Source organism: Lepidochelys olivacea (genome assembly GCF_965140295.1).
Source record: "Lepidochelys olivacea isolate rLepOli2 genome assembly, chromosome: 2".
NCBI lineage: Eukaryota > Metazoa > Chordata > Testudines > Cheloniidae > Lepidochelys > Lepidochelys olivacea.
Genome location: NC_140412.1, coordinates 82,357,879 through 82,385,030, shown reverse-complemented (window position 1 = coordinate 82,385,030; position 27,152 = coordinate 82,357,879). Strand labels below are relative to the sequence as shown.

Sequence of the window (27,152 nt, the reverse complement as noted above, 5' to 3'; positions counted from 1 at the left end):
GTTTAAAACTCACCATGCATGTACAGGAGAAGATCATCAAAGGACAATGAGATGGCCAACTCCCATTGAATAGGAGTTGGTGCCAAGCTGCCCTTTTGTGCCTTGAAAATCTCTCCCACAGTTCTCATTAGACACCCTGCTTGGTTTTGGGAGGAAAAACAATTGGAGATTGCATGTGATGAGAGGCAAAGTGATATACTTGCCTCAGAGCCTAATAAAATCCTGTCCCTGCTTTCATCATCACTGTACATTCTCACTGACAAGATCTGGAAGCTTGACAAGGCTGCTGCTCTGACAGTTGCTGGAGCAATTTGCATGAGAAGTTGTAAATGTCTCATTGAAACACACTTCATTACTGTTTAGCATAAATATATGCTATAAAATATACAGGATGTGCAATATGCTGAACTAATGTTCCCATTGGAGCCTTAACTACTCCCTGAATTTTTTGAGCATTAGCTGTAATCCTAAAATAAACCAAAAGACATTGATACTAATGTAGGTTTTTTTAATTACTTTATCGTATTTGACTGAAGTAGAGAGAATTAGTCTTTTAAGGCAGTGTTTTTCAAAGTTCAGGTCATGACCCAGTAGTGGGTCGCCTTGCTCAGCACCCAGGGACCCTAGCGGCTCTGGACAGCACCGCTAACGAGGATGTTAAAAGTCCTGTCGGAGGTGTTGCCCAGCTAAGGCAGGCGGGTGCCTACCTGTTCCGACACTGTGCTGTGCCCCGGAAGCAGCCAGCAGCGAGTTCAGCTCCTAGGCAGGGGGGCCACGAGGCTCCGTGCGCTGCCCGAGCACTGGCTCCGCACTCCCATTGGCCGGTGCTTGCGGGTAAGAGCTGCGTGGAGCTGCTTGCATGCCTCCGCCTAGGAGCCAGACTTGCTGCTGGCTGCTTCCGGGGTGCAGCACAGTCCACGGGGCAAGGACAGGCAGGAAGCCTGCCTCTGCACCCTGGCTGTGCCCCTGACTGGGAGCCGCTGGAGATAAACCCACGCCCCAATCCCCTGCCCCAGCCCTGAGCCCCCCCCGACCCAGAATCCCTTCCTGCACCCCAAACCCCTCATCCCCACCCCACCTTAGAGCCTGCACCCTTAGCCCAGAGCCCTGACCCCTCCCGCATTCCAACCCCCTGCCGCATCCCAGAGCCCCCTCCCAGACCCTAAACCCCTCATCCCCAGCTCCGTTGGGTTGTGAGCATCAACAATTTTCTTCAGCTGGGTCCCCAGAAAAAAAGTTTGAAAACCACTGTTCTAAGGCATCTCAAAAGGGGCCTGAGTTAAGGTTGAGCATTACATTCTTAACATTGGGAACTTCCTGGCACTTGAGTGTCTGACTTCCCAACCTTAATGTTGCATTCAGGCTAACTTTTAATAATTTAGGGCCCCAGTCTTGCAAAAACTCCTAGGCAGATGTGTAATCTTATGCACGTAGTAGTACCATTGAAAACAGAGCTCTTGCAAGATTGGAGCCTCAATAGTTAATCTGTCTGTGATGAAGGACTGCGTAGATGGTGGCTAGATCTTTACTTACACAAAAAGCTTTTGTCTCCTAAATGAACTCCTTCCAGGCAGCTTAAAAAGAGTTCGGATAATATGCCCCGTTAGTAGATGTTGCAGAGCATGGTTTTTAATTGAGTCTGTAATTTGAGGAAAATATACTTCTGGTAATTTTTGGAAAACCTATAAACCAAGTGAAGTAAGTAACATGATTTAATTATTACAAGAGCAGAAGATGAAATAAATGCAAAACCATTTGAACATGAATGACTTGAGATGTGCTCTTATAATTGCTGAATGTCTTCTCATGGGCATGAAAAATGAGGGGCACTTTCTTTTCAATTTTAGACATCTGTAATATTTGATATCAAACTAAAGGGAGAATTTGATGGGACCGTTACCCTTCATCAGCTTGTTCTTCCAGCTCGATCAATACAGCCCTATCAGATCCCTGTGGCAGGTAAAAGGGTTACATGGCAATTAAACACAGTGAACATGTTTTTCAATCCTAGGTACATATACAAGCTCCATTAGCATAGTATCTAAGTGCCTCACAGTCTTCAATGTATTTTTCCTCACAACACCTGTGAGGTAGGGAAATGCTATTATTCCCCATCTTAGGGGGTGGGGTGGGGAACAAGGCACAGAGGGTAAGTGATTTGTCCAGAGTCACTCAGAACATCTATGGAAATGCAAGGACTTGAACCCAGTCTTCTGAGCCCTAGCTGAATGTCCTATTCACTGGATCACCCTTCCTCTCCTCTTGTGCTTAAACTGTGATAAAATGCACAAAAGTAACAATTACTCCTTAAGACAGATACTTATTCACCTACCATCATACCTTGAGGTAAAATTTAAGTGGTGTGTGGGAGCTGTGTTCAGTGTCAGTGAACTGTTCACTTGTGTACAATTAAAGTGCTGACTTGTTACTTTAACAGTGTGTCTCTTACTATACAGCTATGGTGGTGTAAAGCACACCTTTGCGCTCCCCCAGTTCTGGAGCTGCTGTGTGTAACAGGGTTGGTCCCATGGCATACATTAGAGCAACCTGAGGGTTTCTGTAATATACTGTAGTTGCTAACAGCCCCAAGGTGCTGAAACCATGGCAGAGGATCAGCACAGCATAACAGTATCCAGGCCCCTTACACTAGCCATGGGTGGAATAGAAACATCTACTTACACAAACTCTGCACCACTTGAGGATCTCTCCTGCACTGGGATGCTCACCCCCGGGTCAGATACAGTAGCCCCACAGTTACGATTCTACAAGCAGTGTAGCACACAGTGGCTATGTTAGACTGGACTAGAGGATCTTGTATATATTTTGCCTGAGATGGGATCTTCCACTTTAAAGAATTTAATTCTGACCTGTTCTTTTCTCTGAAGTCACAATGGAAATAGTGATTCTGGAAGATGTGACTTGGCAACTGATGTATGTGTGTTGTGGGTATATATGTAACTACTTCACAAATTAATATTATGTAACAAACAGGATTGCTTAATTTCAGTATGCAAAAACCGCTTTCCAGTTTTTTGAGGAACTAAGAAATACAATAATGTGCTTGCATGTGATATCGAGCAAACTGAGCAGCATTATTTTTATTGTATTAGGATGGGTTATGGCATGTTTTTTCTTTTTAACTGAGTTGTGGAATACTTGTTGTGTTGTGTTGAAATCATAACACCCACACTAATGAATAGCTTTAAATTTGAGAAATAAGTGAGGAGGCAGAAGGAACACAGAGTCTCTCAAGAGGCAACAAGTTCTGCAGTCAGTTAACAGTGATACGTAGCTTCTTGTTCATACAGCTACATCAAAGCAACAAGCTGCTTAGGTGTTAGTGTTGCAAAAAGTCTTTTAATCATAAAGTGGCAAGTTATGATTTCAACACAACACAAGGTGACAAAACCAAGTGTGATTCGTGACACATTTTACTAAAAACTGAGCTACTACATCTTGAAAAGGAAAACAGATGATAGTTAATTTCTTGCATAAACAAGAATGTGCACGCTAATCAGCTAATAAATCTTACCTACTCATGGCAGCTGGAGAAATCCGTCTGTCCTGGGACTTGTTTTTCTTTGTTTCAGATGTTAACTTTTCCCCCCATGTGCAGGTCCAGCCTCCGTGACTAATCAGTCTCCTGTTCCATGTAAACTCTGTATCCTTTGGTTCAATTTTATTCTGGAACTTTGTCCAGATGCAATTGTTTCTCTATGCACCTGCAAATTTAGGATTTCTGCTATTAGAAATAAAGTGAAAAGGGGGAATCAAATATTTGTTCTTCCTTGCCTGTTAGACAAGCCTGTTAGTAGGATTTTTGGTGAAAGAATGGAGTACTGGAATATTACAACAAAATATTTGAATGTAGTCCCACTATAACTTGACTAAGATAGCATTGTGGGGTTCGTAGTCTCTCATTTCAGATAAGGCTTCTCTGAGAATTAAATGGTGGTATAAAGCTTTTGAAAGCAAAAGTGTGCTATAGCTGCAATACAGAATCAAAATATACTTTAATGTTAAGAGGTCTAGGAATGAAATTCCTTTAATATATTCAGCTGAAACGTCATAAGGAAATGAGGAAATCATCTTGTGACTGGTTCATAAGGGATGATAAACAACAAAGGGGACAATGTTGGAGATCTGAATGAGGCTGCTTGAATTCGGTCCTAATCAGCAACTTCTGGGGGCTTTTTTATTTAAGCCAATGCTAATATGAGTGGTTTTATAAACAGATATGCTAGTATCAAAAGTAGGGCTGGTGTTTTATTTCTTAAGAATTTTCTTTAACGTTTAGATTCCTCCTCCTGGATTGTCTTTCAGCCTGATATTATAATCAGCGCAAGTGAAGGTAAATTGGATGTGATAAGTTTCCCATTAATTTTTAGATTGAAGTACAGCACCTCTATCCTATCCTTCTAATTCCAGTCCCATTAGCGTAATAGTCTAACTTCCATTTACATCAATGTGAATCTCACTAATGGACATCAGGGTTAATGAAGCATAACTGAAGGTGATTACATGTTTGTCACTTAAGTAACGAAACTATTTTGGATATGTCTTAACAAAAGAAGCAGAATGGGAGAAACTAAGGCCTTGTCTACACTACATAGTTTTGTTGGCAAAAGCTGCTTTTTGCTGACAAAACAGGAGGTGTTCACACAACAAAGCTATTTTTGGCAGCAAAACCGTAGCACCTCAAGGAGAAGCATAGAGCTTTTTGCTGCATAGTTAAAGTGACAGTCAGTGTAGACTCTGCTGTTTGTTTTGTTGACATAACTGGCTTCCACTAGTATCCCACAATGTCTGCTGTGATGGCTCTGCTCACTGTTTTGATCTCCCTACAGGCATGCGCCCCTCCCCTTTCAAAGCTCTGGGAAGTATCTAACAGCTGAGCATGCTGCTCTGGGAACTAACTGTTAAGGAGGAATGTTCTGCCCTGCACTAGGAACACAGCTGCAGGCAGACTGCTGCTGCAGAGAGCGGGGCGGAGGGGAAGGGAACAGGACTGCTGCTTTGACATACCTCAGCAGAGAGAGCTCACAGGGCTGCTCAGGATGCTGCTCCTGAGGATGTTGTGGGAGAACTTGGAGGGAATCACAGAACCATAGGCAGAGTGGGCTGCTTTGGGAGAGACTGCTGTGCTGAGCAGAGCTGGGGGCTGATGTGGGTGGGAGGTGTCCCCCTCCCTCAGGATAGGTCAGTCAGCCTGCTGTCTCCAGCACCCCAGACACACCACTCTCCTTCTCACCCCGCCCCACCCTTTTCAATTGAAAAGCGGCTGACAATCTACTAGTATTCCCATGGAATGGTAGGATTGAGAAACCTACATCATGTGATGCTGTACCTGCCCCATGAAGCATTGCAAGCCCTTCCCAAAGCACCTTGTGACCAGTTGCACAGTGGGATAGCTACCAGAGTGCACTGCTCTCTGTGTCAATGCAAGAGCTGCTAGTGTGAACGCACTCTGTTGACACAAGGAACTAGTGTGGACATGCAACAGCTATTTTAATTGAAGTGCTTTAATTAAAGTGGCATAACTGTTGCTGACAAAACTTTGTAGTGTAGACAAGGCTTAAGTGTAAAATAACTTGTATGGCTATGGAAGACTGTCATGTACGACTTTTCACGTGTTAAGTCAAAACTGAAGTGGTCCTCACTAGTTGTGTGATTAGTTTTTAGTTAATATTTTTAATAAGGCTTGATGGTTGGCTCTCTTAAACCTAGGTTATCTCTGGAATCTCGAGGTGAAACTTGAGCCTGTGGTTAACCTCTTGCCAGATAAAGGAAAGCTAATGGATTTTCTTCTCCAGAGAAAGGAATGCAAAATGGTTATCCTATCTGTGTGTTCTCAGAGTAAGTCTTGCTCTTACTGGTTGTGTCTCTCCATCTCTTTCGTGGAAGCATTGCAGAGGTGTCTTCCTGTACTGTCCTCATTCAAGGCTAGTTCTCCATTGCCTTGAGCTCAGTATCTTATTTTGTGAACTACCAGGGACTAAATTAGGGAAGCATTTTGTGTACCAGTGACTGAACCACATTCTCAACATAGGCAACATCACTGATGAGAAACTATGCTGCCAACAATATCTAAGCCGTGTTGCTTTTGAATCTCTCTCTCAAAATCATTTTCTGATGGCAATTGTGTGCACATGCTTGAAAATGTAAGATGAGTCTGGTTCCTTCTTTGAACCCAATTCTTGATTTCACCAAATGAATCTTCATATCCTGGCAAAAGGCATTTGCATTCCAATTAATCATAGTGCTTATTATAGTCTACACTTAAAATTTATAACTAGCCATGTTGACACACCTGAGCGGTGGATTACCTACATATACAGAAAAACATCTTGTTGATGTGGGAAGTGTCTATGTTACGGGTGCCTCAGCAGCATTGCTGCAGCGGTACCACCCATAGTGTAGACATACCCTTAGTGTAAAGGGAAATTGGAATTTAGGATGTTCATGGGTCAGTTGACCTACTCTGCTGTGCTTAAGAGCATTTCCTGACTGTAACAGTTACCTTTAAAGAGTCTGTGGTAAAAACATTACTGGAGTATATACTCCACTAGCAAGAGGGACAGACTGTTTTATCAGTATCTTGTTTTTTATGGCTATTGTCTTTCAGTGTTAAGTGAACCAGACAGGGGAACGTTGGCTGTGATTGCCACTGTTTTTGATAAACTCAATCATGAGTATAAAAAGTACTTGGAAGCAGAGCAGAATTATACAATGGTAAGTAATCTGCATCAGTGACTATTTAGACAACGCATTTCAAAAAATACTAACCCTTATGGTTTTCATCACAGAGATGAAAACTGAAGTCAGTTAACCATAGCAAGTGCACCTTCCCCTTTGCATGTGTACAGAACTTCAACTTTACAGCATAATAGCTCTTCTACTTTTATATATACTGTTGCAGAACCATGAATTTGAATTTTCTGACTTATGTTCTAAATATTTCAACCATATCAGTTTTTTAGGTTGCACCCAACTTGAGTATTTCTGGTGGAACTATTGAGTAACCAGATACCAATGGGAATAACCTACACCACAATAAAGCACCATTCTACATTGTATTTAATATATATTATGAGCTAGCTTGTACAGAACTAAGCCCTACGAAAACTTGACTTACTGAATAAAGCTGAAGATTTTTCATAGTACAATAAGAGTTGAATCAAGAATGTTTGTCAAAGTTAAACAGCATGTTAGCCTTAGATCAGACCACTGATTTTGCTCTAAAGGTAACGCATACTGATTACTTAGCCCTGTGTACATAAAGCCTACTCAGTACAAAATAGCTTCCTGTTAATAAGACTATTCATCTTCCCTCTGCCTTGTTGTAGGTGGTAGAAACAGGCCAGAGCCGAGGCAATCCCCTTCTGAAACGACCAGTCCGTACTCAAGCAGTTATTGACCAGTCTGACATGTACACACATGTTCTGTCAGTGTTTACTGAAAAGAAGGTTAGTAAAGAAACTTAACTTGTACATGTGAATGAATCAAGTGCAAAGAACTGATAGTGCTAGACAGGAAAATTTTCCTAAGAGGAAGGTTGGGTACATGGGACTACGGAAAGACTGGTGATACTCACTACAATTCTTCTGAAGGACACAAGCTGTCTTTGGTAACAGACTAGTTGAATATCATAATTATGTGGAGTGAGTGTTGGGTTAGATAACAGTAACTTCTGCCAGTACCTGACAGGAGAATCTGGTGCTAATCTAAGCCATTAACTAGTATGCAAGTCGCCACTTTAGAATTTTAACTACCATAATTTTTCCTCTTGCTGCATAGGAAGCACCTCACAAGTTCACTATAGCAGTCTTGATGGAATACATTCGCTCTCTTAACCAGTTCCAGATTGCAGTTCAGGTAAAGTTCTGCAAAAAGCAATAAGGGGCAGTGCCTGCTCATACTTTTAAATCCTGTTTCCTGTAGAATGGGAGGAGAGTGGTATGGGCCTTGAGGAGGAGGTTACAGTAGTAGAGGTGGGAGATGAGCAGTGTCTCTGGGTTCTAGAGATCAGTTCAAAATACAGTCCAGATTTTCAAAAAGCAGCAGAGGAAGAATCGGCAAGCCTTGGCAGCAGCTCGGCCTTAAGGTGAAGGGGTCCAGTCTCTAAATGGCTACCTGAAACTTAATACATCACTGTGCTTCTAAGGCTGCTTTCAGTACAGTTTCAGTGTGCACAGACCAAGGATCTCTATTGGCTACCAAGCTGGCAGCCTCAGTCTAATTATTTGAGCAAGAGAATGAAGTTTCTTCCATTTTTTGAGCCATACTGCTTACATTTAACTGGGAACAGGGAAAAGCTAGTACTCAAACTGGAAGTCTTATGTATGGTTCTAACTAAAATCTTATTCAGTTCCACTTTCTAGAAGATCTTGAAACCCAACAAACAACTAAAGACTTGATATTGAGTCAAACTGCTTTAGAGTTTCTTTCCCTATCTCTTGCATCCTCAGCATTATCTATATGAACTGGTCATTAAAACGCTTGTTCAGCACAACCGGTTTTACATGCTTCATCAGTTCCTGCAGTACCATGTGCTAAGTGACTCAAAGCCACTGGTATGTATGTCACTACGGATTCCATGACACCCGTTTTAGGCTTAATTAAGGGTAATACTTCAACAGTACTCTTTGCTACTGTTTCAGGCCTGCCTGCTGTTGTCTCTTGAGAGCATTTATCCCCCTGCACATCAGTTGTCTCTGGACATGTTAAAGGTAAGAATTACTGTGTAAATAAAATCTGCTTCAAACATGTCACATGAATGGGGGATTGCAGAAGTCCTAGAATAGCAGGGTTGGAAGGGACCTCAGGAGGTCAGCTAGTCCGGCCCCCTGCTCAAAGCAGGACCAATCTCCAATTTTTGCCCCACATCCCTAAATGGCCCCCTCAAGGATTGAACTCTCAACCCTGGGTTTAGCAGGCCAATCTCTCCCCTGCAACTAAAACCCTACGGTATTGTCCCTGATCATCCAGTTAGTATATACGAGAGGTGACTGTAAATAAGGCTGTATTACAGTATTCATATAATCACTTTATGGCTTTAATTTTGTCTTGTTACTTGGCTTTGCAGAGACTTTCTACAGCAAATGATGAAATAGTAGAGGTTCTACTGTCCAAGCACCAGGTGCTGGCTGCCTTGCGATTCATCAGGGGTGTTGGAGGACATGACAGTGTTTCTGCCCGCAAGTTCCTTGATGCAGCGAAGCAGGCAGATGACAACATGCTTTTTTATACCATATTCAGGTTCTTTGAACAAAGAAATCAGAGGCTACGAGGGAACCCTAATTTCACCCCAGGTAAAAGGATGGTATAAAATGGAATTACTGAGTTAGTATCTGCCTTTCTTTAATATAAATGTGTGGTTGAGTTAGCAGTGGCTTCCAGTTCAGCAGGTTGGGGCCTGGTTAGTAAAGATTACCCCCACTGACTCAAGACAGCTAAAATGTTTGTGCTAACATGGGGGTGACCGACCTGTGGCTCTAGAGCCACATGCAGCTCCTTGTATAGGCACCAACTCCAGGGCTGGAGTTACAGGTGCCAACTTTCCAATGTGCTGGGGGGTGCTCAACCTCTAGCGCCCCTCCCCCCACCTCCTGTGCACCATGAAACAGCTGAACTGCAGAGCTGCCAGTGGGTGGGAGGCAGCTGATGTATTACTGTGGATCTTGGCAATGTACATTAGTAAATTCTGGCTCCTTCTCAGGCTTACCACACCTGTGCTAACATCACCTGGTTTGATTGCGAAGAGGGCTAGAGATGGCATGCCCTCAGAGTCAGCGTTGGCTGTGGAAGTTAATTGTTAGCTCTCCAGGGGGAGAGATGTAGGGCCATAGTTCTAACTTGTAGTATCTGTATGTGGTCAACCTTATCCCTACAATGTATAAAATGATTCCAGTTATAGATGAAATGTCTAAGCTGTAGTAACAACCACTCTAACCCTGAATATAATTAGTTTCAAAATATGCTGCACTGTCAAAGGCAAACAACTTTACCTTATATTAAAAATTAAAGACTAGTGCTAGAAGAGTAATGTCTTGGTTAGGATCAAAGCTGTGTGTTCACTAGAGCTCTCACACATGTTAATTCCCATAAAGCATTTGGGCTTGACTAGGCTCAGTCTTGTCTACTACACAAAAGATTTCATTACCTAACTGACATGGACTTGTTTAGCTTGACCACCAACAGGTGCTAGAACTCCAACTTGCCCTGGCTACAGTAAAGTTATGGGGGGGGAAGCTTTCCTACTGTACACATTCCTGTAGGCTAGTTGGCTTCTAACACTGGCAAGATTTAGGTTACCATGAGACTGATTCACACCAGCCTTTCATCAGGTGTTTAAAACTCATGACACTTTCCTTAAGGCAAAGAAAGAGGCCTGAATACTCGTAATTTAGCAGATAATTTTGCAACTTGAATGAGTGACAGGAGTCTAATCATAAATGGGTGTCGAAATGAGTTAGTGTTTAACATGCTGTTTTACCTACTCTGGCTACACTGCAGCTGAGTGTGCACCTCCCAACCCAAGTAGAGTACTGAACTAAAAAATAGCAAGGGCCACATCACCCAAGTGCAGATCCAGGGCCTCAGGCACATTTGTGCTCAAGCTGCAGTACAGACATCCCTTAAGACAGCAGCTACTACTTAGAACTTCAGCAAACATTCTCTGTATCCCATACATGTGTTGCTTTCTTTGTCAGTGCACAGAGCCAAGTTACACATCAAGGTATAAACAAACAGCCTTTAAGTTTATTAGAAACATTTAAGTTGTGCCCTTCCCCCAATATCAAGTTTACAAAAGTGTGCATACAGAAGAACCTTTCAAAATAATTAGGTACGTGAACATTCTTAACCAAAAGCTATTTGAAACTTTTAACTGCATAAAAAAAGACTTACACCATCCCTGCTGTCTCATTCCTCTTGTGTGAAGTCACTTGAAGATGAGCTAGAATTATGGATTAGTGACCACCACAATTTTGGACTCACAAGGTAACACGTTCAACCTAAACCCAAAGCAAAGGACTATCTGTTTCCTTTTAACTACTTTAATACTTCCCTTCCCAGTTATTAGAAAATTTGTGCTGCATATGCCTCTAGCCTAGAAGAACTATACCCAGATCTTGCAGTCACACCATTAAAAACAGAAGAAGCTAAGGCTATTCAGCTGACAAGCCTTAAAAGGGAAGTTCACTCTAAAAATAGCAGCTGCTTCTAATGAAAAAAGCTAAAAACATAAGCAAGTAAAGCAAAAACCGCTTCCATGGAGGAAAAACCTAAACACCAGTATTGGTGCAGTTGATTTTGTTCTGAATTTTAGTGTCACCGCACCCATCATAGGGACAATATAATAGGATTTTGTGCTAACTAAGCCTTTTGTCCTGTCTTATAGGAGAACATTGTGAAGAACACGTCACCTTCTTCAAGCAGATTTTTGGAGAACATGCTCTCATGAAGCCTACCACTTTCTGAAAGTGTACTGTTTTCATACAAAATGTATAATTTATTGCATTTAAGTAATGAGATTTTGAACTACAGATTTTATAATAAAGTATATACAGACCATTGTGGCAAATATTACTAAAAATATTACACAACCTCTGGAGTGATGGCTTGTTTTTCCCCTAAAAATAAAGCCAAAAAATTGCATTGAGTTGCATTTAAAAGTAGCGTCAGTGGTTTGGCAGTCCATTCTCATATACACATCACCTTGAGTTTGCTTTGGAGAAAAAGTTTAACCAGTTATATTTCTCAAAGAAAAAGATGCAGCCTCTTAAAATAGAGATCCTGTTAATACATCTCCTTTTAGTAATACTAGTCCATGAGTCACAAGTAATACTTCCGGAGTTTGGAAGCTTTATATCCAAAGCTGCTGTTCTCCTGTAGTTGGATTGGTGCACAAGTTAAACCCAGGGGCAGTGTGATAGTCATAGAACATTGCTGCAGTTCAGTCTTATGCTGAATGGGGCCTAAGCCACAGTTCATGAAGTCCACTGAACACTGTTAAAAGGGCTAGAAGTAGAGGAGTCTCTCTCGTTCTGTACCTTTGTGTCTTTCTTGTGCAGCACGCGTTTTAGCTTTATTTACTGATGGACCTGAGTAAAAGAAAAGGGAGAGTTATATTCTGAAATCCTCCTTCAGTAATACAGGCAGCTATAAGCTAGATGGGCAGTATTGTTAGCTAGAAAGTAGATAATCCATTAGTTCTGCTTTGACTAAGTATTTCCTCTAAAGGAAATACAGCTTTCCTGAAAAGTATTCCCTCTAAGTAGTTAAGATCACCTTACTTAAAATGTTATTGGTTCTTAACACAAACATCTATATGCCAAAATATCAACTTTGAGGATTAGATTATTTTGTATACAGTACATCTGCTAATGACTCACTATCAGGTAATATTTACTTTCATAATACAAGTGATGTAGAAAAGCATAGACTGGAGATTTCTATTTCTAAATGGGTGAAAAGGGGAAGGAGAATTAAGCATTTTTCATTTAACAGATGTTCTTAGCTCTTGCACAGTGAACATTTCTGTACCCACAGCATAGTGGAAAGAAACTCACTTAAAGATGGAAAGAATACTGTACTGAGGGCTTGAGAAAGGAGACTCAGTAAGACACATTACCGGAACTGGTAGCACTCCAGGAATGCTACCACAAGGTGTGCAACTATATTTATAGACTACTGAAAAGGGATGGAAAGTCTGCTGTAAACAGATCTATTTTAACAGGACCAAATTACTACAAACTAAACTGTAAGTGGGTCACAGCAGGTGATCCAATGTATTTGAAGCAACTATATCCCTAGCTGTTTATTTAGGCATACAGCTGTAGACTTTTTCTTACTGAATGAGAGGGATAAGTTGAAGACTACACCGATTTTAAAATCCATCTTTAGCAGTCCAGTGTATTCTTACCTATATAACTAAGCATAACAGGAAGAAATATTAATCCATGGATAGCTCCAAGCACCACCATAGCTAGATACATCCTGAAGTAGAAGATCTGAAAGATTTGGGATTTGGAGAAGAACAACACTACAATTCCTCCAAATTTTGTCAGAGTGATACCACTGAAAACCTGGTAATAGAAGAGGTTAAAAATAATTAAGTGATTTCATGCAAAATGACATGGTGTCATGTGACTTGCTTATTCACTAGCAAAACTGTGAGAATGAAGAAATACCCCATTCTGAAAGTTTAAATATTGCAATATTCCTTGAAAGTACAATCATCCCTTATACTGCATAGAGCAGTGGTGGGCAAACTACAGCCCACAGACTGCATCTGGACTGTGACCTTTTAATCCAGCTCTCAAGCTCCTATCAGGAAGCAGGAGCTTGCCCCGCTCCTCCAGCTCCTATGCATAGGGACAGCCAGGGGGCTCCACAGTGCCCTGCCCCAAGCTCCGCAGCTCCCATTGGCCAGGAACCGCAGCCAATGGGAGCTGCGAGGGCAGCATGCAGAACCACCTGGCCGCACCTCCACATAGGAGCAAGAGTGGGGACATGGTACTGCTCGAGGTAAGCACTGCCTGGAGTCTGCACCCTTAAGCCCCCCCACATGCCACAACCCCCACCCTGATCCCGCTCCTGCCCTCCAAACAACTCTGTCCCAGCCCAGAGCCCCCCACCCCCACCCTGAACTCATTTCTGGCCCAACCCCAGAGCCCACACCCCTACCCCCAATTTCGTGAGTATTGATAGCCTGCCATACCCAGATGTGGCCCTCGGGACAAAAAGTTTGCCCACGCCTGCAATAGAGGAAGGATAATAGGAATATAGCTAAAATAAGTATAATTCAAAAGAGCATGTAATCAAAAAAGGAAAGGAGATCAAGAAAGTTAGTCTACTGGGAGTCCCACTTGATAAAGAATCCCCCTGTAACACTACTACATCTCTCACCCCCTTAGTAATTTCATTTTATATTTAGATGTTACAGAAACAAAAAACTAGAAGAGGGAATTTTGACTTGGCTAAAAGGTTTTCTGACAACCATTTCCCCTTCCAATGTGACATGGTGTGATCACCACAGGAAGGTTCCATTTAATCATGACACAGGCAGCTGATTTTAATCTCATATTGAGCATCATCATGTGCTTGAATTATATTTAAGCCTCTACAGGCCCCTGCTCCAATTCAGGGAGCATCTTCCTTAGAAAAAAGGAAGTCAAGGTAAGGCAGAGGGGAATCCTAACAGCTGGAAAAACTGAAAATGGCCTTGCCTTCACTGAGATTTTAGCTTGTGTTATTCTGGGGGGATTACTTCACTGCAGGTTCTTAACTCAGGTTCTCTCTCATGCTGTCCCCAACCCAGCTCCCATCCACACACAGACATCTGACCCAACTTCATTGAAGTTTCTAACACAGGCTAGCTGTCTCACTCAAGCCCAAGTGAAGCTTGCAATCAGGCTGGTAAGCTGCCCATTTGTCGTGAGGACACAGGAAAAACCATTCTACCGCTGGGGGGAAGGCACTGGAAAACAATTCCCTTTGCATTCCCAGAAGGACAGAAGATTTCTCACATGATCCATTGGGAAAGTCACAGCAGTTCAGCTTACCGCAGCACTAAGAACCATGCTCCCAGAAGTCCTAGTGACACATATGGGGGAATGCAACACCAGCAAGGACACTAACATGAGTGTGGCTGATCACCCAACTAACTACAGAGACCCCAAAAAAGTATATTTATACCATGTGTTAGCTAACATAACTAGCCTGTGCAACCTTCACTCAGGCTTTAGTCTATACTCCAACTAATTTTGGTTGAAAGCACCGCCAGAGGTTAACTACATTGAAGAGAAGTCAAAGCTGAAACTGTTTGGAGTTCTATAATGCCTGCCGAACACCTGAGCCAATAAAATGACACAAGCATTTTTAAAATTTCAGGCTATGACCTAACACTGAATAGTCACACTTAAAAATGAATTTTAGAAAGTTTTAGTCAATTTTAAGCATCACAATTTACAATCAAATCAAACTAATCAGAAGTTATAAACCTTATTTTCAGGCCTATAACAGAAATCTAGACTCATGTAGGGAATTGTGACTGACACCATTATAACAGAAGGTTAACCATTGCAGAATGACACCCAGTATATGACAGGCAAAGTGGATCCTACAACATAAGCATTTAGTAAGTAACAAGGTATTACTTGATTAAAGTTGCAGTGATGATGGGAAAGCACTGAACTTGAGTTTAAGTCATTTTGTCTGCACACACAAAAGGAACATATTACTACAAAGGAACAGACACTTACAGAACTGCCCATGCAGGAGAGTGCTTCTTCTGCACGCTCTACTCTGCTACCCTTGGCACTAACAGTGAATGCTCTTGTGACATGACTGCAGAACTCCACCGAGATACCACAGCTCTGAAAGTAAGAACAGGTCAGTTAATTTCTTGGTGCCAAGCTATCACTTCAGCCCCCACGTATTGAGGGCCAAAGAGGCTATAAATTACTGTCCAAGATGCCAGTCTAAATATACAAGAGAGTCAAAACATACAATTTGACTTTTCTAAAAAAGCTGGGATCAGAGATTGTAGGGCAAATTTTGAGAGGGGGTTCTGGTGACAAAACCATGAGCACAGAGCTCAGTGACTGGTTTAAATATAATTTATTAAAGCAGTTAATATGTAAAAAGCACCAGTGTATTGACCCTTAGGAAACTGGCTAGTGACTGGATCACTGACTGTATTGGGGGGAGGAAAGAGACACACAACTGGTCTTGCTGTAGAAACATTCTCTTATGTAACAAACTTTGACATTTGATCCTGTATTTTGATACCACTCCAAAAACAGGTTCAATATTTGCAGATAAACACCCATGGAGATCTTATGTGTATCTACACTGCATTATGAAAAAGTCCAACGGAGATTGGTAAGTCTGCATTGAAAGAGTCATTGTACTCCCTCACTAGCACTTTTTCTTCTCAGGGTTCCATTATAAGTGTGTATCTTTTGCTTTTAAAGTCTTCCTTCAACTGTACACCTAATTTACTCCATCAGCAGCATTTTGTAGCATGGACAAGACATGAAGCATCAGAAAATGAGCTGTGTTTACATAGTTTTTGGCTGTCTGGTTCTCACTTGCCCATAAGACATTGAATAAAGCCAACAAGTTTTTACTGGGCCTTCACTCATTTGCTATTTATTTCTCTTACAACAGCCACTGTTTGGCGCTAGACGCTAGCTCGGGCACTGTTTGTCCTTTTCAAGCCTGCATTAAAGCATCTCCTAAAACAAAAGGAGGACTTGTGGCACCTTAGAGACTAAAAATTTTATTAGAGCATAAGCTTTCGTGAGCTACAGCTCACTTCATCGGATGCAAGCTGTAGCTCCCGAAAGCTTATGCTCTAATAAATTTTTTTAGTCTTTAAGGTGCCACAAGTCCTCCTTTTCTTTTTACGGATACAGACTAACAGGGCTGCTACTCTGAAACCTCTCCTAAAACAGTCACCAGAGGGCAAACAAAACATATGGCCAGAGTCTTGAAATGGTTCTCCAAGGCCTACAGTAGCTTTTTACTCATTCCCCTTCCATTACACTACACCCTTTCTTAGTGATGTTACTGTATCCCTTAACTTAGATTGGCCACAGGCATTTCTACCCTTGGATCAGCAGCTGTAGTGTTCCCAGTGTGCAGAGGCATCAGTCGGGTAAAACCTTAATCATGCAGGGATTAATGGTGTGGAGACAGTATGGCATGTGCATGCACACACAAGACCAGATCTAAATGACATGATATGCAGCCTGCTTTTACTACTGCTACTACAGATAGAAGTTGCATCAGTTGTAGTGAAACAATGGAAAAGTTAGTAAATAGAAAAGGAGTACTTGTGGCACCTTAGAGACTAACAGATGCATCCGATGAAGTGAGCTGTAGCTCACGAAAGTTCACGCTCAAATAAATTTGTTAGTCTCTAAGGTGCCACAATTACTCCTTTTCTTTTTGCGAATACAGACTAACACGGCTGCTACTTGGAAAAGTTAGTGAAGATACAACCAAGCTCTGTTCTTCTCTGTGTATGCACACTGCCTGTAAAAGATGGGTTTTACACACCATCTCACACTGTGCAGTTACCTTTCTAACAGTATCTGTGCAAAGTCCCACATGTATAAATTTTCTAAAGCGCAATATAAGAGATTAACCTCTTCACTCCTGTCAGAATAAGTCTAAGGTTATGTCTACACTGTAGCTTACATCAGCATGATTTATGTTGCTCAAGGGTGTGAATCAATCACCCCAAGCAACATGAGTTACACTGACAGAAGTGCTCATGTGGACAGTGCTGTGTCTCCCGCCGAAGCTTCTGCCACTCACAGGGGCTGGAGTAGTTAAGCCCACAGGCACCAGCTTCAACTTTCCCCAGGGGTGCTCAACTCTCCCACTCAGTTCCAGGCACTCCACCCCTTTCCCAAGGCCCCACCCCCAACCCTCCCAAGTGCACCCCGTCCCTGCTCCTCCTCCCTCCCAGTGCCTCCTGCACACTGCAGAACAGCTGATCCACAGAGGGCAGAAGGTGCTAGGAGGGGGTGGGGGAGGAGTTGATCAGCATGGCCATCAGTAGACAGGAGGTGCTGGGGGGAAGGGGGCTGCCAGTGGGTGCTAAGCACCTGCTAATTTTTTTCTGTGGGTGCTCCAGCCCTGGAGAGCTCTCCTGTCGGCTTCAAGCAGCTACACTAGAGAGTTTACAGTGGTACGCCACTGTAAACACACTAGTGTAGCCATGCCCTTAGCAAGTTTTCTATACAAAACAGATATTAAGTTACAATTGTCAGGTTTTACAACATAATGCCAGTCACAGATTTCAGGACATGCTATGTACATTGCTTTTGCACTGAGAACATCAAAGCCCCTTTAAACACACACACACAAATACACATACCCCTTACCATAACAAGGTTAACCAGTGAAACAGCATTCAGGCTTATGCCCCAAAGCCACATTATTCCAAACATGTTGACTAGTATCATAGCAATAGTAATGGATACCATCACAGCAGCCCACACTTCAAAACCAAGCAGCACAGTCGTCACCAAGAGTATCGATCCCAAGGACACGCAGAGGTTAAAGATGGTGTCATGCACAATTGTCAGATATTGTTCATAGAAGACGTAAAACACACTGTGGAAAGAAGAGACAGTCATTAGCCATCCATTTGGTTAGACCTATTTAGGAGATGATTCTTGGTGACATAAGCGTTTGAATCATTGAGGTTTGTAGAAAACACCTATCTATTATTTTTCTTGACTCAGGGCTGAGCTACATTGAAAAAAGTTACATCAGCATAACTACATCTCTCAAGTGCATGAAAATCCACACCCTGAGAGATAGTTAATCTGACCTAACCCTGGGTGTAGACAGCGGTAGGTCAACAGAAGAATTCTTCCATCAACCTAGCTACCGCCTCTCAGAGAGTTGGATTAGCTATAGCCACAGAAGAACCTCTCCCATCACTGTACTAAGTGCCTACACCGAAGCACTACAGCTGTGCCACTGTAGCATTTTAAGTGAATACATAGTGTCAAAGTTTGACTCAGGCTCACAATTTATCAGACCATTCTGTTTTATTAGCAAAGCTGCTCTGCTAATACATTTAGAAGTGAGCCCCCCGAGTGGGGCTTGTGTCTTAATTTATACAGTTTTTTGGAGAACAAGTTACAGAGAAGTTACAGACAAAAGAAGAAAAAGATTTTAGTCACCACCCTTCGCGATCCCCGAGACCAGTCACGTATCTTCAATTACCTGCCACTCTTAACAATCTCCTTTAACAGCTTCCAGTTAACTTAACTAATTGCACTTCACACCTTCCATTCTGATGCCTGCTTCTTAGACATGCTGGCTCTATCTTAATTGCTTCTCCATTCAAAAGCTAACTGTCCCTATGTGTGCTCCCTCAGATACTTTGTAACATGTTTTGGCATGCCCTCTCATATACAATGTATCCAGCAAGTCCCCTTATATAACCTTATACTTATACAATGTTATACTTCCACAATAGCCATAGAGGAACCAGATTTAAAAAAAAAAAAAAAAAAAAAGTTCTTTAATCCTAGAGAACTATTTTCCTCAAGTGTTTTTTTAATTGAGAACAGGGCAGTAAAAAGATGATATCAAATACAGGTAATAGGCTAAACCTTAAAAAAGTGAATTTCATGAAACATTAATATTGTTAAGAACATTCATATTCTTTCAAGTTTTTTTTAAGGTGGAGAAAGTCAAAGGAATAAGTTTTACTGCAAGATATTGATTCCAATTTAATTTCATCAGCTGTTTTGAAGAGGTCTGAGGAGCAAGAAATTTCTCTTCTGGGTATTTAAAAGTTGGCTTTTTGTTTGTTTATTCTAAAATCCCTGTGTTTATGAGGGAAGAGTCCTCACAGTTTAGAAAAAGCATCAAGGAAGAGGGTCAGGAAAAAGTGGATAGCAACAATTAGCAGCAAGAATTTAGAGCACTGAATCACTTGAACTTTTCAAAAGTTCAGTATAACAAGTATAAAAAACCAAGAGGTTTTAAAGGATAGGGAATAGCAGAAGGTAAAATGAAGAAATAGTGGCATCTAAGGAAAATCCCTAAGACCTGCACAAATTCCTGAATGGCTGGTCAGCCTTCTACAGATTCAGATAGGAAAAAGAAAAGCAGAGGACATATGGCTCCGAAGAGATGATAGTGCAAAAACTGGACACACAGGTAACTCCTGCAAACTGGAGAAGACTAACATTGTCTTTATTGTGGGGTAGATTGGAAGAATCGCTGGCAGGAGTAGGTTGGAAAGCGACTGGCTTCGAACAACAATGTATTTAATTGTCTTGGTAGAACCCCTAACACAGAGGTTCTCAAACTGGGACCTAGAGACATATGCTGGTGGTCCCATGGTGCTGGCTTTCCTTATTTCCAGCTGCTAAATCATAGTTAAAAAAAACAACTAAAATACTTTAAGATCCTTCCTCAGCCCTTAATACATACATCCAGCCAACATGCACTTTCTCCAGAACCCACGACCTCTTCCCCGAAGTTACTATACACACATTCCTAGAGCGAAAAAAATCCACCACATACCTGTAAGGGAACACACGGTAATTCTTTTCTTTGATGCCCATGGTTTCAGTAATGTTATCTGCTATGATCCGTGCTTTTTTCATAGCATCAATGAAGTCAGCTGAAGTTTTGAGCACTGTATGGTAAGTCATAAAGTAAGTAGCTCCAACATCAGAGTTCTTGTTTATGAAGTTGACAGCAGAGCTATATGCAGCATGTCCTCTGTACATGAAGTGCAACTGTATTACTTCATGGTCAAGCAACAAGATCAACCACTTTCATTTTGATGCCAAGAATCAGGATTTCTCAATGTAACTCAAATAGCAGAGAAATCCAACTATCTGCAAATTCTTATGATACGAGACATGGGTTCTACAGTGTTATCAGAAAATATTCCTAAAGTACTAACTAGCGCCCCCACAAGAGATCATGTATGTTGATCACTTAGGTAGGATGTTCCAGACAAGATAACTAGGACAAAAGAAAATCTGATACTTACAACTTTGCCTCATAGGAGCACAAGAGGATTTTCTGTTTTTAGGTGGTCTGTATTTCAGTATGTTTTTAAAATTAAAATGCAGGTGTGCCCACAGAGGCTTGGATGATGGGTATACATTTCATAAACAAGTGTCACTGTTGGTTCCTATTTCACCTGCTAATTTTCAACAGAGATTAAACTGATTCAGTCTATAGGCACTTACCCTTTTCCACATTTAGGATTAGGGTTATCGGACAAGAACATTGGCAAAAATTTCATGAAGTCTCCACCCTGAGGCCTCTGCTTGCCTTCTTGAGTCAGTGGACGGCAACGCATGCAGGATACATCGACAACTGGAAAAAACAAAAGCAGAAAGAAATAAAAAGCACTCAATGTCAGCCAGACAGCAAGGGTACATCTATAGGACATTGTACAATACTCAGTTTCACTTCAGTGACCTGAAGGGCTCATCCAACCCTAAAAGAACTAATTCTTTCACTGCTGGATAAAGGTAGCTCATATTATATATAATATATATACATACATACATACACACACACACACACACACACACACGAGTAAGAAGAGTTATATAAAAATTTTACTCTTCTTACTCTATCCAGAGAGAAAACCCAAAATACAGAGCTAAGTCCTATATTTTCTGCATCAAATACACCCATTTCTTTGTGCTTGGGATTGCTGTTACATTAGATAAGGCTAGTCCAATACAAAGACTAAAATAGTGTTACTGAGCTCTATGTTCTGTATTCAGTACCGTACAACAGATCCCAACACGCAAGGCACAGTGCAGGCAATTTTCAAGACACGAGGGCCATAAACTGCTGATTGCATTATCTAGAGCTCATAAGGATCAAAGTGGTCCATACGCCAATTAGTTATTTTGGGAACATTATTGTCCAAAAGGGTATCTTCTAAGAACGCAGCATTTTAACATTTAAACTGCATTAAATTTAGTCTCCTTCCAGAAATGGCAATAATTCCAGAATGGGAAAGTAAAGTACATCTAGCCAATTAAAAAAAAAAGTTGCACAAAGCAGGTTGAACGCTGTGATATTAAAAGAAGAGGGTAGATTCAAGTCCTTATTTAGAAGAAAATGTATTTGAAAAGCTTTTGTAAATATGATTAAAGCAACACTGGAAACATGAAAAAAAACGCAGAGTACCTGAAGCATTGCAGAACTGTCCAGTAGTGTTGTAGACTCTGCAGCAGGATGACTGTGGTTTAACCCAATCAAAATAATCATCAATCCATGAAGAGGGGGGAAAGCCTATCCTTGTGCTGAAACATAACAAAAATAGATACCAATAGATACCAGACAGATGATTCAAGAGACACAACCTTAATTCTGGCATTTACTTAAAAGCATTCAAACTTCACAACTTTTAGAGTTCTTTTAACATAGCAAATTACATACAAACTAGGATTTTAAAAAAAAAACACTGAAAAAAAATTCCATCATTCTGACATCGACACCCACGGGGTTTAACATCAGGATTGGAACTTTAGATCCACAGCACAGACCTCTGCTACTTAAGCCAATGGGAGTAGTGGGTTATCTTTTATGTGGACCAGCACTAGAGGGGAATGAGAAATTTTGCTGGTGGGTTTCACAGATCTTTGCTGACAGCAGACGAAAGGTGAGACACAGGAATCTTGGGTTCCATTTCAAGACCAACCACTGGAGGGGAATGTGTTCTAGGGATACCTAGTGTGCTCTGCCCCGTCCCCTCTAGCAGTCCCTGTCCCAGTACTATCTATTCTCATTCCCCAACTCTAGCTCCTCATACCAGTCTCCTCACATAGCCAGTCCCTGTCTCACTCACTCCAGACTCTTCATCCCAGTCCCCTGGTTCAAGGCTCCCTGTCCAAACCCCAGTCTCCTCATCCCAGTCCCACTCTTCTGCTCCCCAGTACTAGTTTCTTTGCCCAGCCAGTCCTGTCTCTCCCCTGCCCGCAAGCTCCCAGGCCCAATCAACTCCCTTCACCACACCCCAAATCAGTGATTCTCCACCAGGGGTACATATCCATGGGGATATGCAGAGGTCTTCCAGAGGGTACTTCAACTCATCTAGATCAGTGTTTCTTAACCCAAGGGGGCACAGAACAGGTTTGGGTTGGGGCGAGGTGGGGCACCTGCAAAGCTAAGTTACATGCTTCAGCCCCAGGCAGCAGGGCTCAGGCTTCAGATTCCTGAAAGGGGTACAGTATTCTGGAAAGGTTGACAACCACTGTCCCAGATGTCTCTTGTCCACACTGCATTTGAGTCAGACCACTTCCTCCTCCATACTGCCTAGGCACCGGCGGATGAATCATCGAGAGCACAGGAGAAAGATTCCTCTCTCTCAGTTCCTGAGCCCAGCACCACATGAATTACAGCAGCAATTACAGCAAAAGTCCTGCTCAGCCCCTGCAATCACAACCTGGAGCATGCTAAGTACAGATGGAATCTTTGATGAGTTCAAGCGGTCAAGCTCTAACAAGTCTACCTGAGCATGTCTTAACTAAGATTTTTCAAATTCAGTTTTTCATGGGAACAGCAAGAGGGCACATCCCTGACACCAAAGAAAACTCCGCATAAAATTTCAGGTCCTTGATCCAAAGCACGGAAGCACTATAATTGTAGTGTTTTTTAAAAACACATGTAAAACTAAGTCTTTTCCCCCCAGTCTTGTTCTGGAAAACTGCTGAACCATTTTTGCTAAAGCTTTCCAAAAAGTTCAGTACAAGGCAGAATCCCAGCATGGAAAATTTCAGCCCAAGCATTTGGCAAACTTATAAGCAACTGAAACAGGAAGTGTTCCTTGTAATAAGACATTGTGATGTTGCACTCCATAATGTTTAATAGAAATATGCTTATGAGTGTGACTATAATGTGACTGGAATATGCTTCATGCAAAAGGTCTCTTGTAAAGTATCATTACAAAGCTTATAATCTACTGAGTGTGATCATCCTATTTGTATAAATGTATCATTCTTGTATCTGAAGCTAGAAATATGAAGTATAACACTGCGGTCCTACTGTAATTAGGCAAAGTGTGGGCCATTAATGGTGATTCAGAATCTTGATGGCTCCCATTGACTAGGACAATTGGTTGTGGATGGTTTATTTATCTGCAAGCCTTCCTGTGTGCCTGTGGGCCAGCCCCTGGATAATGAAGAATGAGGTCTTACAGTGACATGTGACCCTGTCACCTGGTAATGAGATCCATCTTAAATCTGGTACTTTTCCATTTAGAAGGAGGGGTGGGGACCCAGAGACACAAAAGATTCCCGCCTTGTGCCAAAGCTATAAAAAGAGGGTGGAAGAGAACAAAGGAGGCTGCCAGTCATGAGAACACCCCTGTTTTCCACCTGAGATGCCTGCACCAGGGGAAAGGATTGGGCCCAGACTAGGAAGGAGTCTAGCGTGTGAAAGAAGCTTATTGGAACATCTGAGGGTGAGATTTTACCTGTAAACAGTTTCTTAAATGTATTAGGCTTAGTCTTGCATGTTTTGCTTGGTGACTTACTTTTTTCTGTCTGTTATTACTTGAAACCACTTAAATCCTACTTTTTATACTTAATAAAATCACTTTTGTTTATTAATTAACCCAGAGTAAGTGATTAATACCTGGGGGAGCAAACAACTACGCACATTTCTCTATCAGGAGTTAAAGAGGGTGGACAATTTAGGAGTTCACCCTGTAAAAGCTTTATACAGAGTAAAACAGATTTATTTGGGGTTTGGATCCCATTGGGAGCTGGGTGCCTGGGTGCTGGAAATAGGTGACCTGCTGAGCAGTTTTTGGTTAAAGTCTGCAGCTTTGGGGGCGTGGACCAGACCTGGGTCTGTGTTGCAGCAGGCTAGCGTGTCTGGCTCAACAAGGCAGGGTTCTGGAGTCCCAAGCTGGCAGGGAAAACGAGCTCAGAGGTAAATTCAGCATGTAAGGTGACAGTCCCCAGGGGGGGTCTCTGTGACCAAACCCATCACGCATGTGCTGGGCAACTTTAGCTATACTACCTGCTCTAGAGATCAGTAGGAGAAAAATGCTGCACTTACTAGCTGTCAATTTCTGCTGCAGTGAAGACTTGTTGCACAAGTGAATTGTTATTACATCCAACTCCACCACACACCATGTTCTGCCCCTCCAAAGAGGTGTAGTTGTGCCCTTCTTCTAGGACAAAATACACAGGAGGACCTGCATGCAGGTATTTTCTGAGATATTTGAAGTAATCCATTACATAGGAGTCCTTAAAAAAGAAAACTTGAGTTAAATCTCTGAAACAGCTCAGTCTGTCCATGTTTCTCATCTGTACTGTGTTAATGCTGAGGAATTGTAACATGACTTTTGTCTAGTCAGAGATAGGTGATGTGTTTCAATTATTTGGTACTGATTAAATCATTTCCTTCTGCAAAAAAAAAAAAAACACAAATTTTTTAAATCAACACTTACATCAGGCATGGAAAGAGACTGATCCAAGCCAATCTCTACTTTGTGACAAACTGCTATACTGAATGACAAAAGGCCCACAAACAAGGATATCTGTAAGAAATGACAAGAACAGCTTATGACACACAAGAACGGTTTTAAATAAAGACTTCAGCCCTACACAGTGACTCCATGCATTAATACTCCTCATTTAGGAAATCAATCATCCATTATATTGCTACCATGTAGTGAAGTTCCAGAATAAGTATACCAGGTTGGATGGTATGGTGATGGCAGTATGGTGATGGCAGAAGCACAAAGAGGAGCTATTTTCACCTCAGAGGGAAGGTACAATCGAAGCCCAAATTAAATACAGAACCATATTACTGACTAAGAATGCCAACTACTGACAGTTAACCATATCACAGAACCAATCAGTAGTAAATGAAGTTGGGAACTAAGGGTCTAATCCAACTCCTATTCAGGGAAATGGGAGACTTTCCATTGTGTTTAAATGGAAGTTGGCTCAAGTATCAAATCCAAAAGAAAAATGTTTATTTTACTTCTGCTTACTAAAAATTAGGGCTGTCAAGCGATTAAAAAAAATTAATCATGATTAATCCCTTGGTTAAACAATGATAGAATATCATTGATATAAATATTGGATGTTTTACACATTTTCAAATATATTGGTTTCAATTACAACACAGACAAGTGTATAGTGCTCACTTTATATTTATTTTTTTATTATAAATATTTGCACTGTAAAAATAAATTATTTTTCCATTCACTTAATACAAGTACTGTAGTGCAATCTATATTATGAAAGTTGAACTTACAAATATAGAATTATGTATAAAAAATGCCTGCATTAAAAACAAAACAATGTAAAACTTTAGAGCCTACAAGTCCACTCAGTCCTATTTCTTGTTCAGCCAATAGCTCAGACAAACAAGTTTCTTTACATTTTCAGGAAATAATGCTGCCTGCTTCTTGTTTACAATGTCACCGGAAAGTGAGAACAGGTATTTGCATAGCAATGTTGTAGCCGGTGTTGCAAGATATTTACGTGCCAGATATGCTGAAGATTCATATGGCCCTTCATACTTCAACCACCATTCCATAGGACATGTGTCTATGATGATGATGGGCTCTCCTCGATAACAATACAAAGCAGTGCAGACCAACGCATATTCATTTTCATCATCTGAGTCAGATGCCACCAGCAGAAGGTTGATTTTCTTTTTTGGTGGTTTGGGTTCTGTAGTTTCCGCATCAGAGCGTTGCTCTTTTAAGACTTCTGAAAGCATGCTCCACACGCCGTCCCGCTCAGATTTTGTAAGGCACTTCAGATTCTTAAACCTTGGGTCGAGTGCTGTAGCTATCTTTACAAATCTCAAATCTTTGAGTTTTGTCAAATCTGAAGTGAAAAAGTGTTCTTAAAAACAACCAACATGCTGGGTCATCATCCAAGACTGCTATATCATGAAATACATGACAGAATGCAGGTAACACACAGGGCAGGAGACATACAAATTTAATTAACACATTATTTTTTTTTAAACGAGCGTCATCAGCATGGAAGCATATCCTCTGGAATGGTGCCCAAAGCATGAAGCATACGAACGTTTAGCATATCTGGCAGATAAATACCTTGCAATGCCAGCTACAAAAGTGCCATGCAAATACCTGTTCTCACTTTCAGGTGACATTGTAAATAAGAAGTGGGCAGCATTATCTCCCATAAATGTAAACAAACTTGTTTCTCATAGCGATTGGCTGAACAAGAAGTAGGACCAAGTGGCTTTACATTGTTCTATAACTGCACTCAAAAAAAACAAAAAAAATCTACATTTGTAAGTTGCGCTTTCACGATAGAGATTGCACTACAGTACTCGTATGAGGTGAACTGAAAAATACTGTTTCTTTTGTTTATCATTTTTACACTGCAAATATTTGTAATAAAAATATAAAGTGAGCACTCTACACTTTATATTATTGTATTTGTGTTATATTTGAATTCAATATATTTGAAAATGTAGAAAAACATCCAAACTACTTAAATGTCAATTGGTATTCTATTGTTTAACAGTGTGATTAAAACTGCGATTAATCGCAATTAATCTCTGAATTAATGTTTTGAGTTAATAGCAATTAATTGACAGCCCTACTAAAAATGCATCTAATATAAATT

The 27,152-nt window shown here is 41.3% G+C and overlaps 2 protein-coding genes across 5 annotated transcripts in view; one reads left to right on the top strand and one right to left on the bottom strand.

The window, feature by feature from the left end:
* Positions 1-11,574, top strand: part of RMC1 (regulator of MON1-CCZ1) — a 28,815-nt gene extending 17,241 nt beyond the window's left edge. For 3 of the 4 annotated variants that reach the window (XM_084621449.1, XM_084621450.1, XM_084621452.1), the window contains 11 exons: positions 1,848-1,959; positions 3,617-3,661; positions 4,298-4,351; positions 5,728-5,856; positions 6,626-6,732; positions 7,347-7,466; positions 7,798-7,875; positions 8,469-8,573; positions 8,661-8,729; positions 9,086-9,311; positions 11,402-11,574. In XM_084621449.1, the coding sequence (XP_084477575.1) occupies positions 1,848-1,959; positions 3,617-3,661; positions 4,298-4,351; positions 5,728-5,856; positions 6,626-6,732; positions 7,347-7,466; positions 7,798-7,875; positions 8,469-8,573; positions 8,661-8,729; positions 9,086-9,311; positions 11,402-11,481 (1,125 nt within the window). In that variant the 3' untranslated portion in view covers positions 11,482-11,574. The remainder of the gene's footprint in view (positions 1-1,847; positions 1,960-3,616; positions 3,662-4,297; positions 4,352-5,727; positions 5,857-6,625; positions 6,733-7,346; positions 7,467-7,797; positions 7,876-8,468; positions 8,574-8,660; positions 8,730-9,085; positions 9,312-11,401) is intronic. The other variant, XM_084621451.1, reaches the window with a different exon arrangement.
* Positions 10,740-27,152, bottom strand: part of NPC1 (NPC intracellular cholesterol transporter 1) — a 51,852-nt gene continuing 35,439 nt past the window's right edge. The window contains exons 17-25 of the mRNA XM_084621447.1: positions 24,983-25,072; positions 24,589-24,779; positions 21,712-21,827; positions 20,751-20,880; positions 20,071-20,271; positions 17,904-18,135; positions 15,267-15,380; positions 12,926-13,088; positions 10,740-12,104 (exon numbers count right to left, since the gene is read on the bottom strand). Of these exons, the coding sequence (XP_084477573.1) occupies positions 12,022-12,104; positions 12,926-13,088; positions 15,267-15,380; positions 17,904-18,135; positions 20,071-20,271; positions 20,751-20,880; positions 21,712-21,827; positions 24,589-24,779; positions 24,983-25,072 (1,320 nt within the window). The 3' untranslated portion in view covers positions 10,740-12,021. The remainder of the gene's footprint in view (positions 12,105-12,925; positions 13,089-15,266; positions 15,381-17,903; positions 18,136-20,070; positions 20,272-20,750; positions 20,881-21,711; positions 21,828-24,588; positions 24,780-24,982; positions 25,073-27,152) is intronic.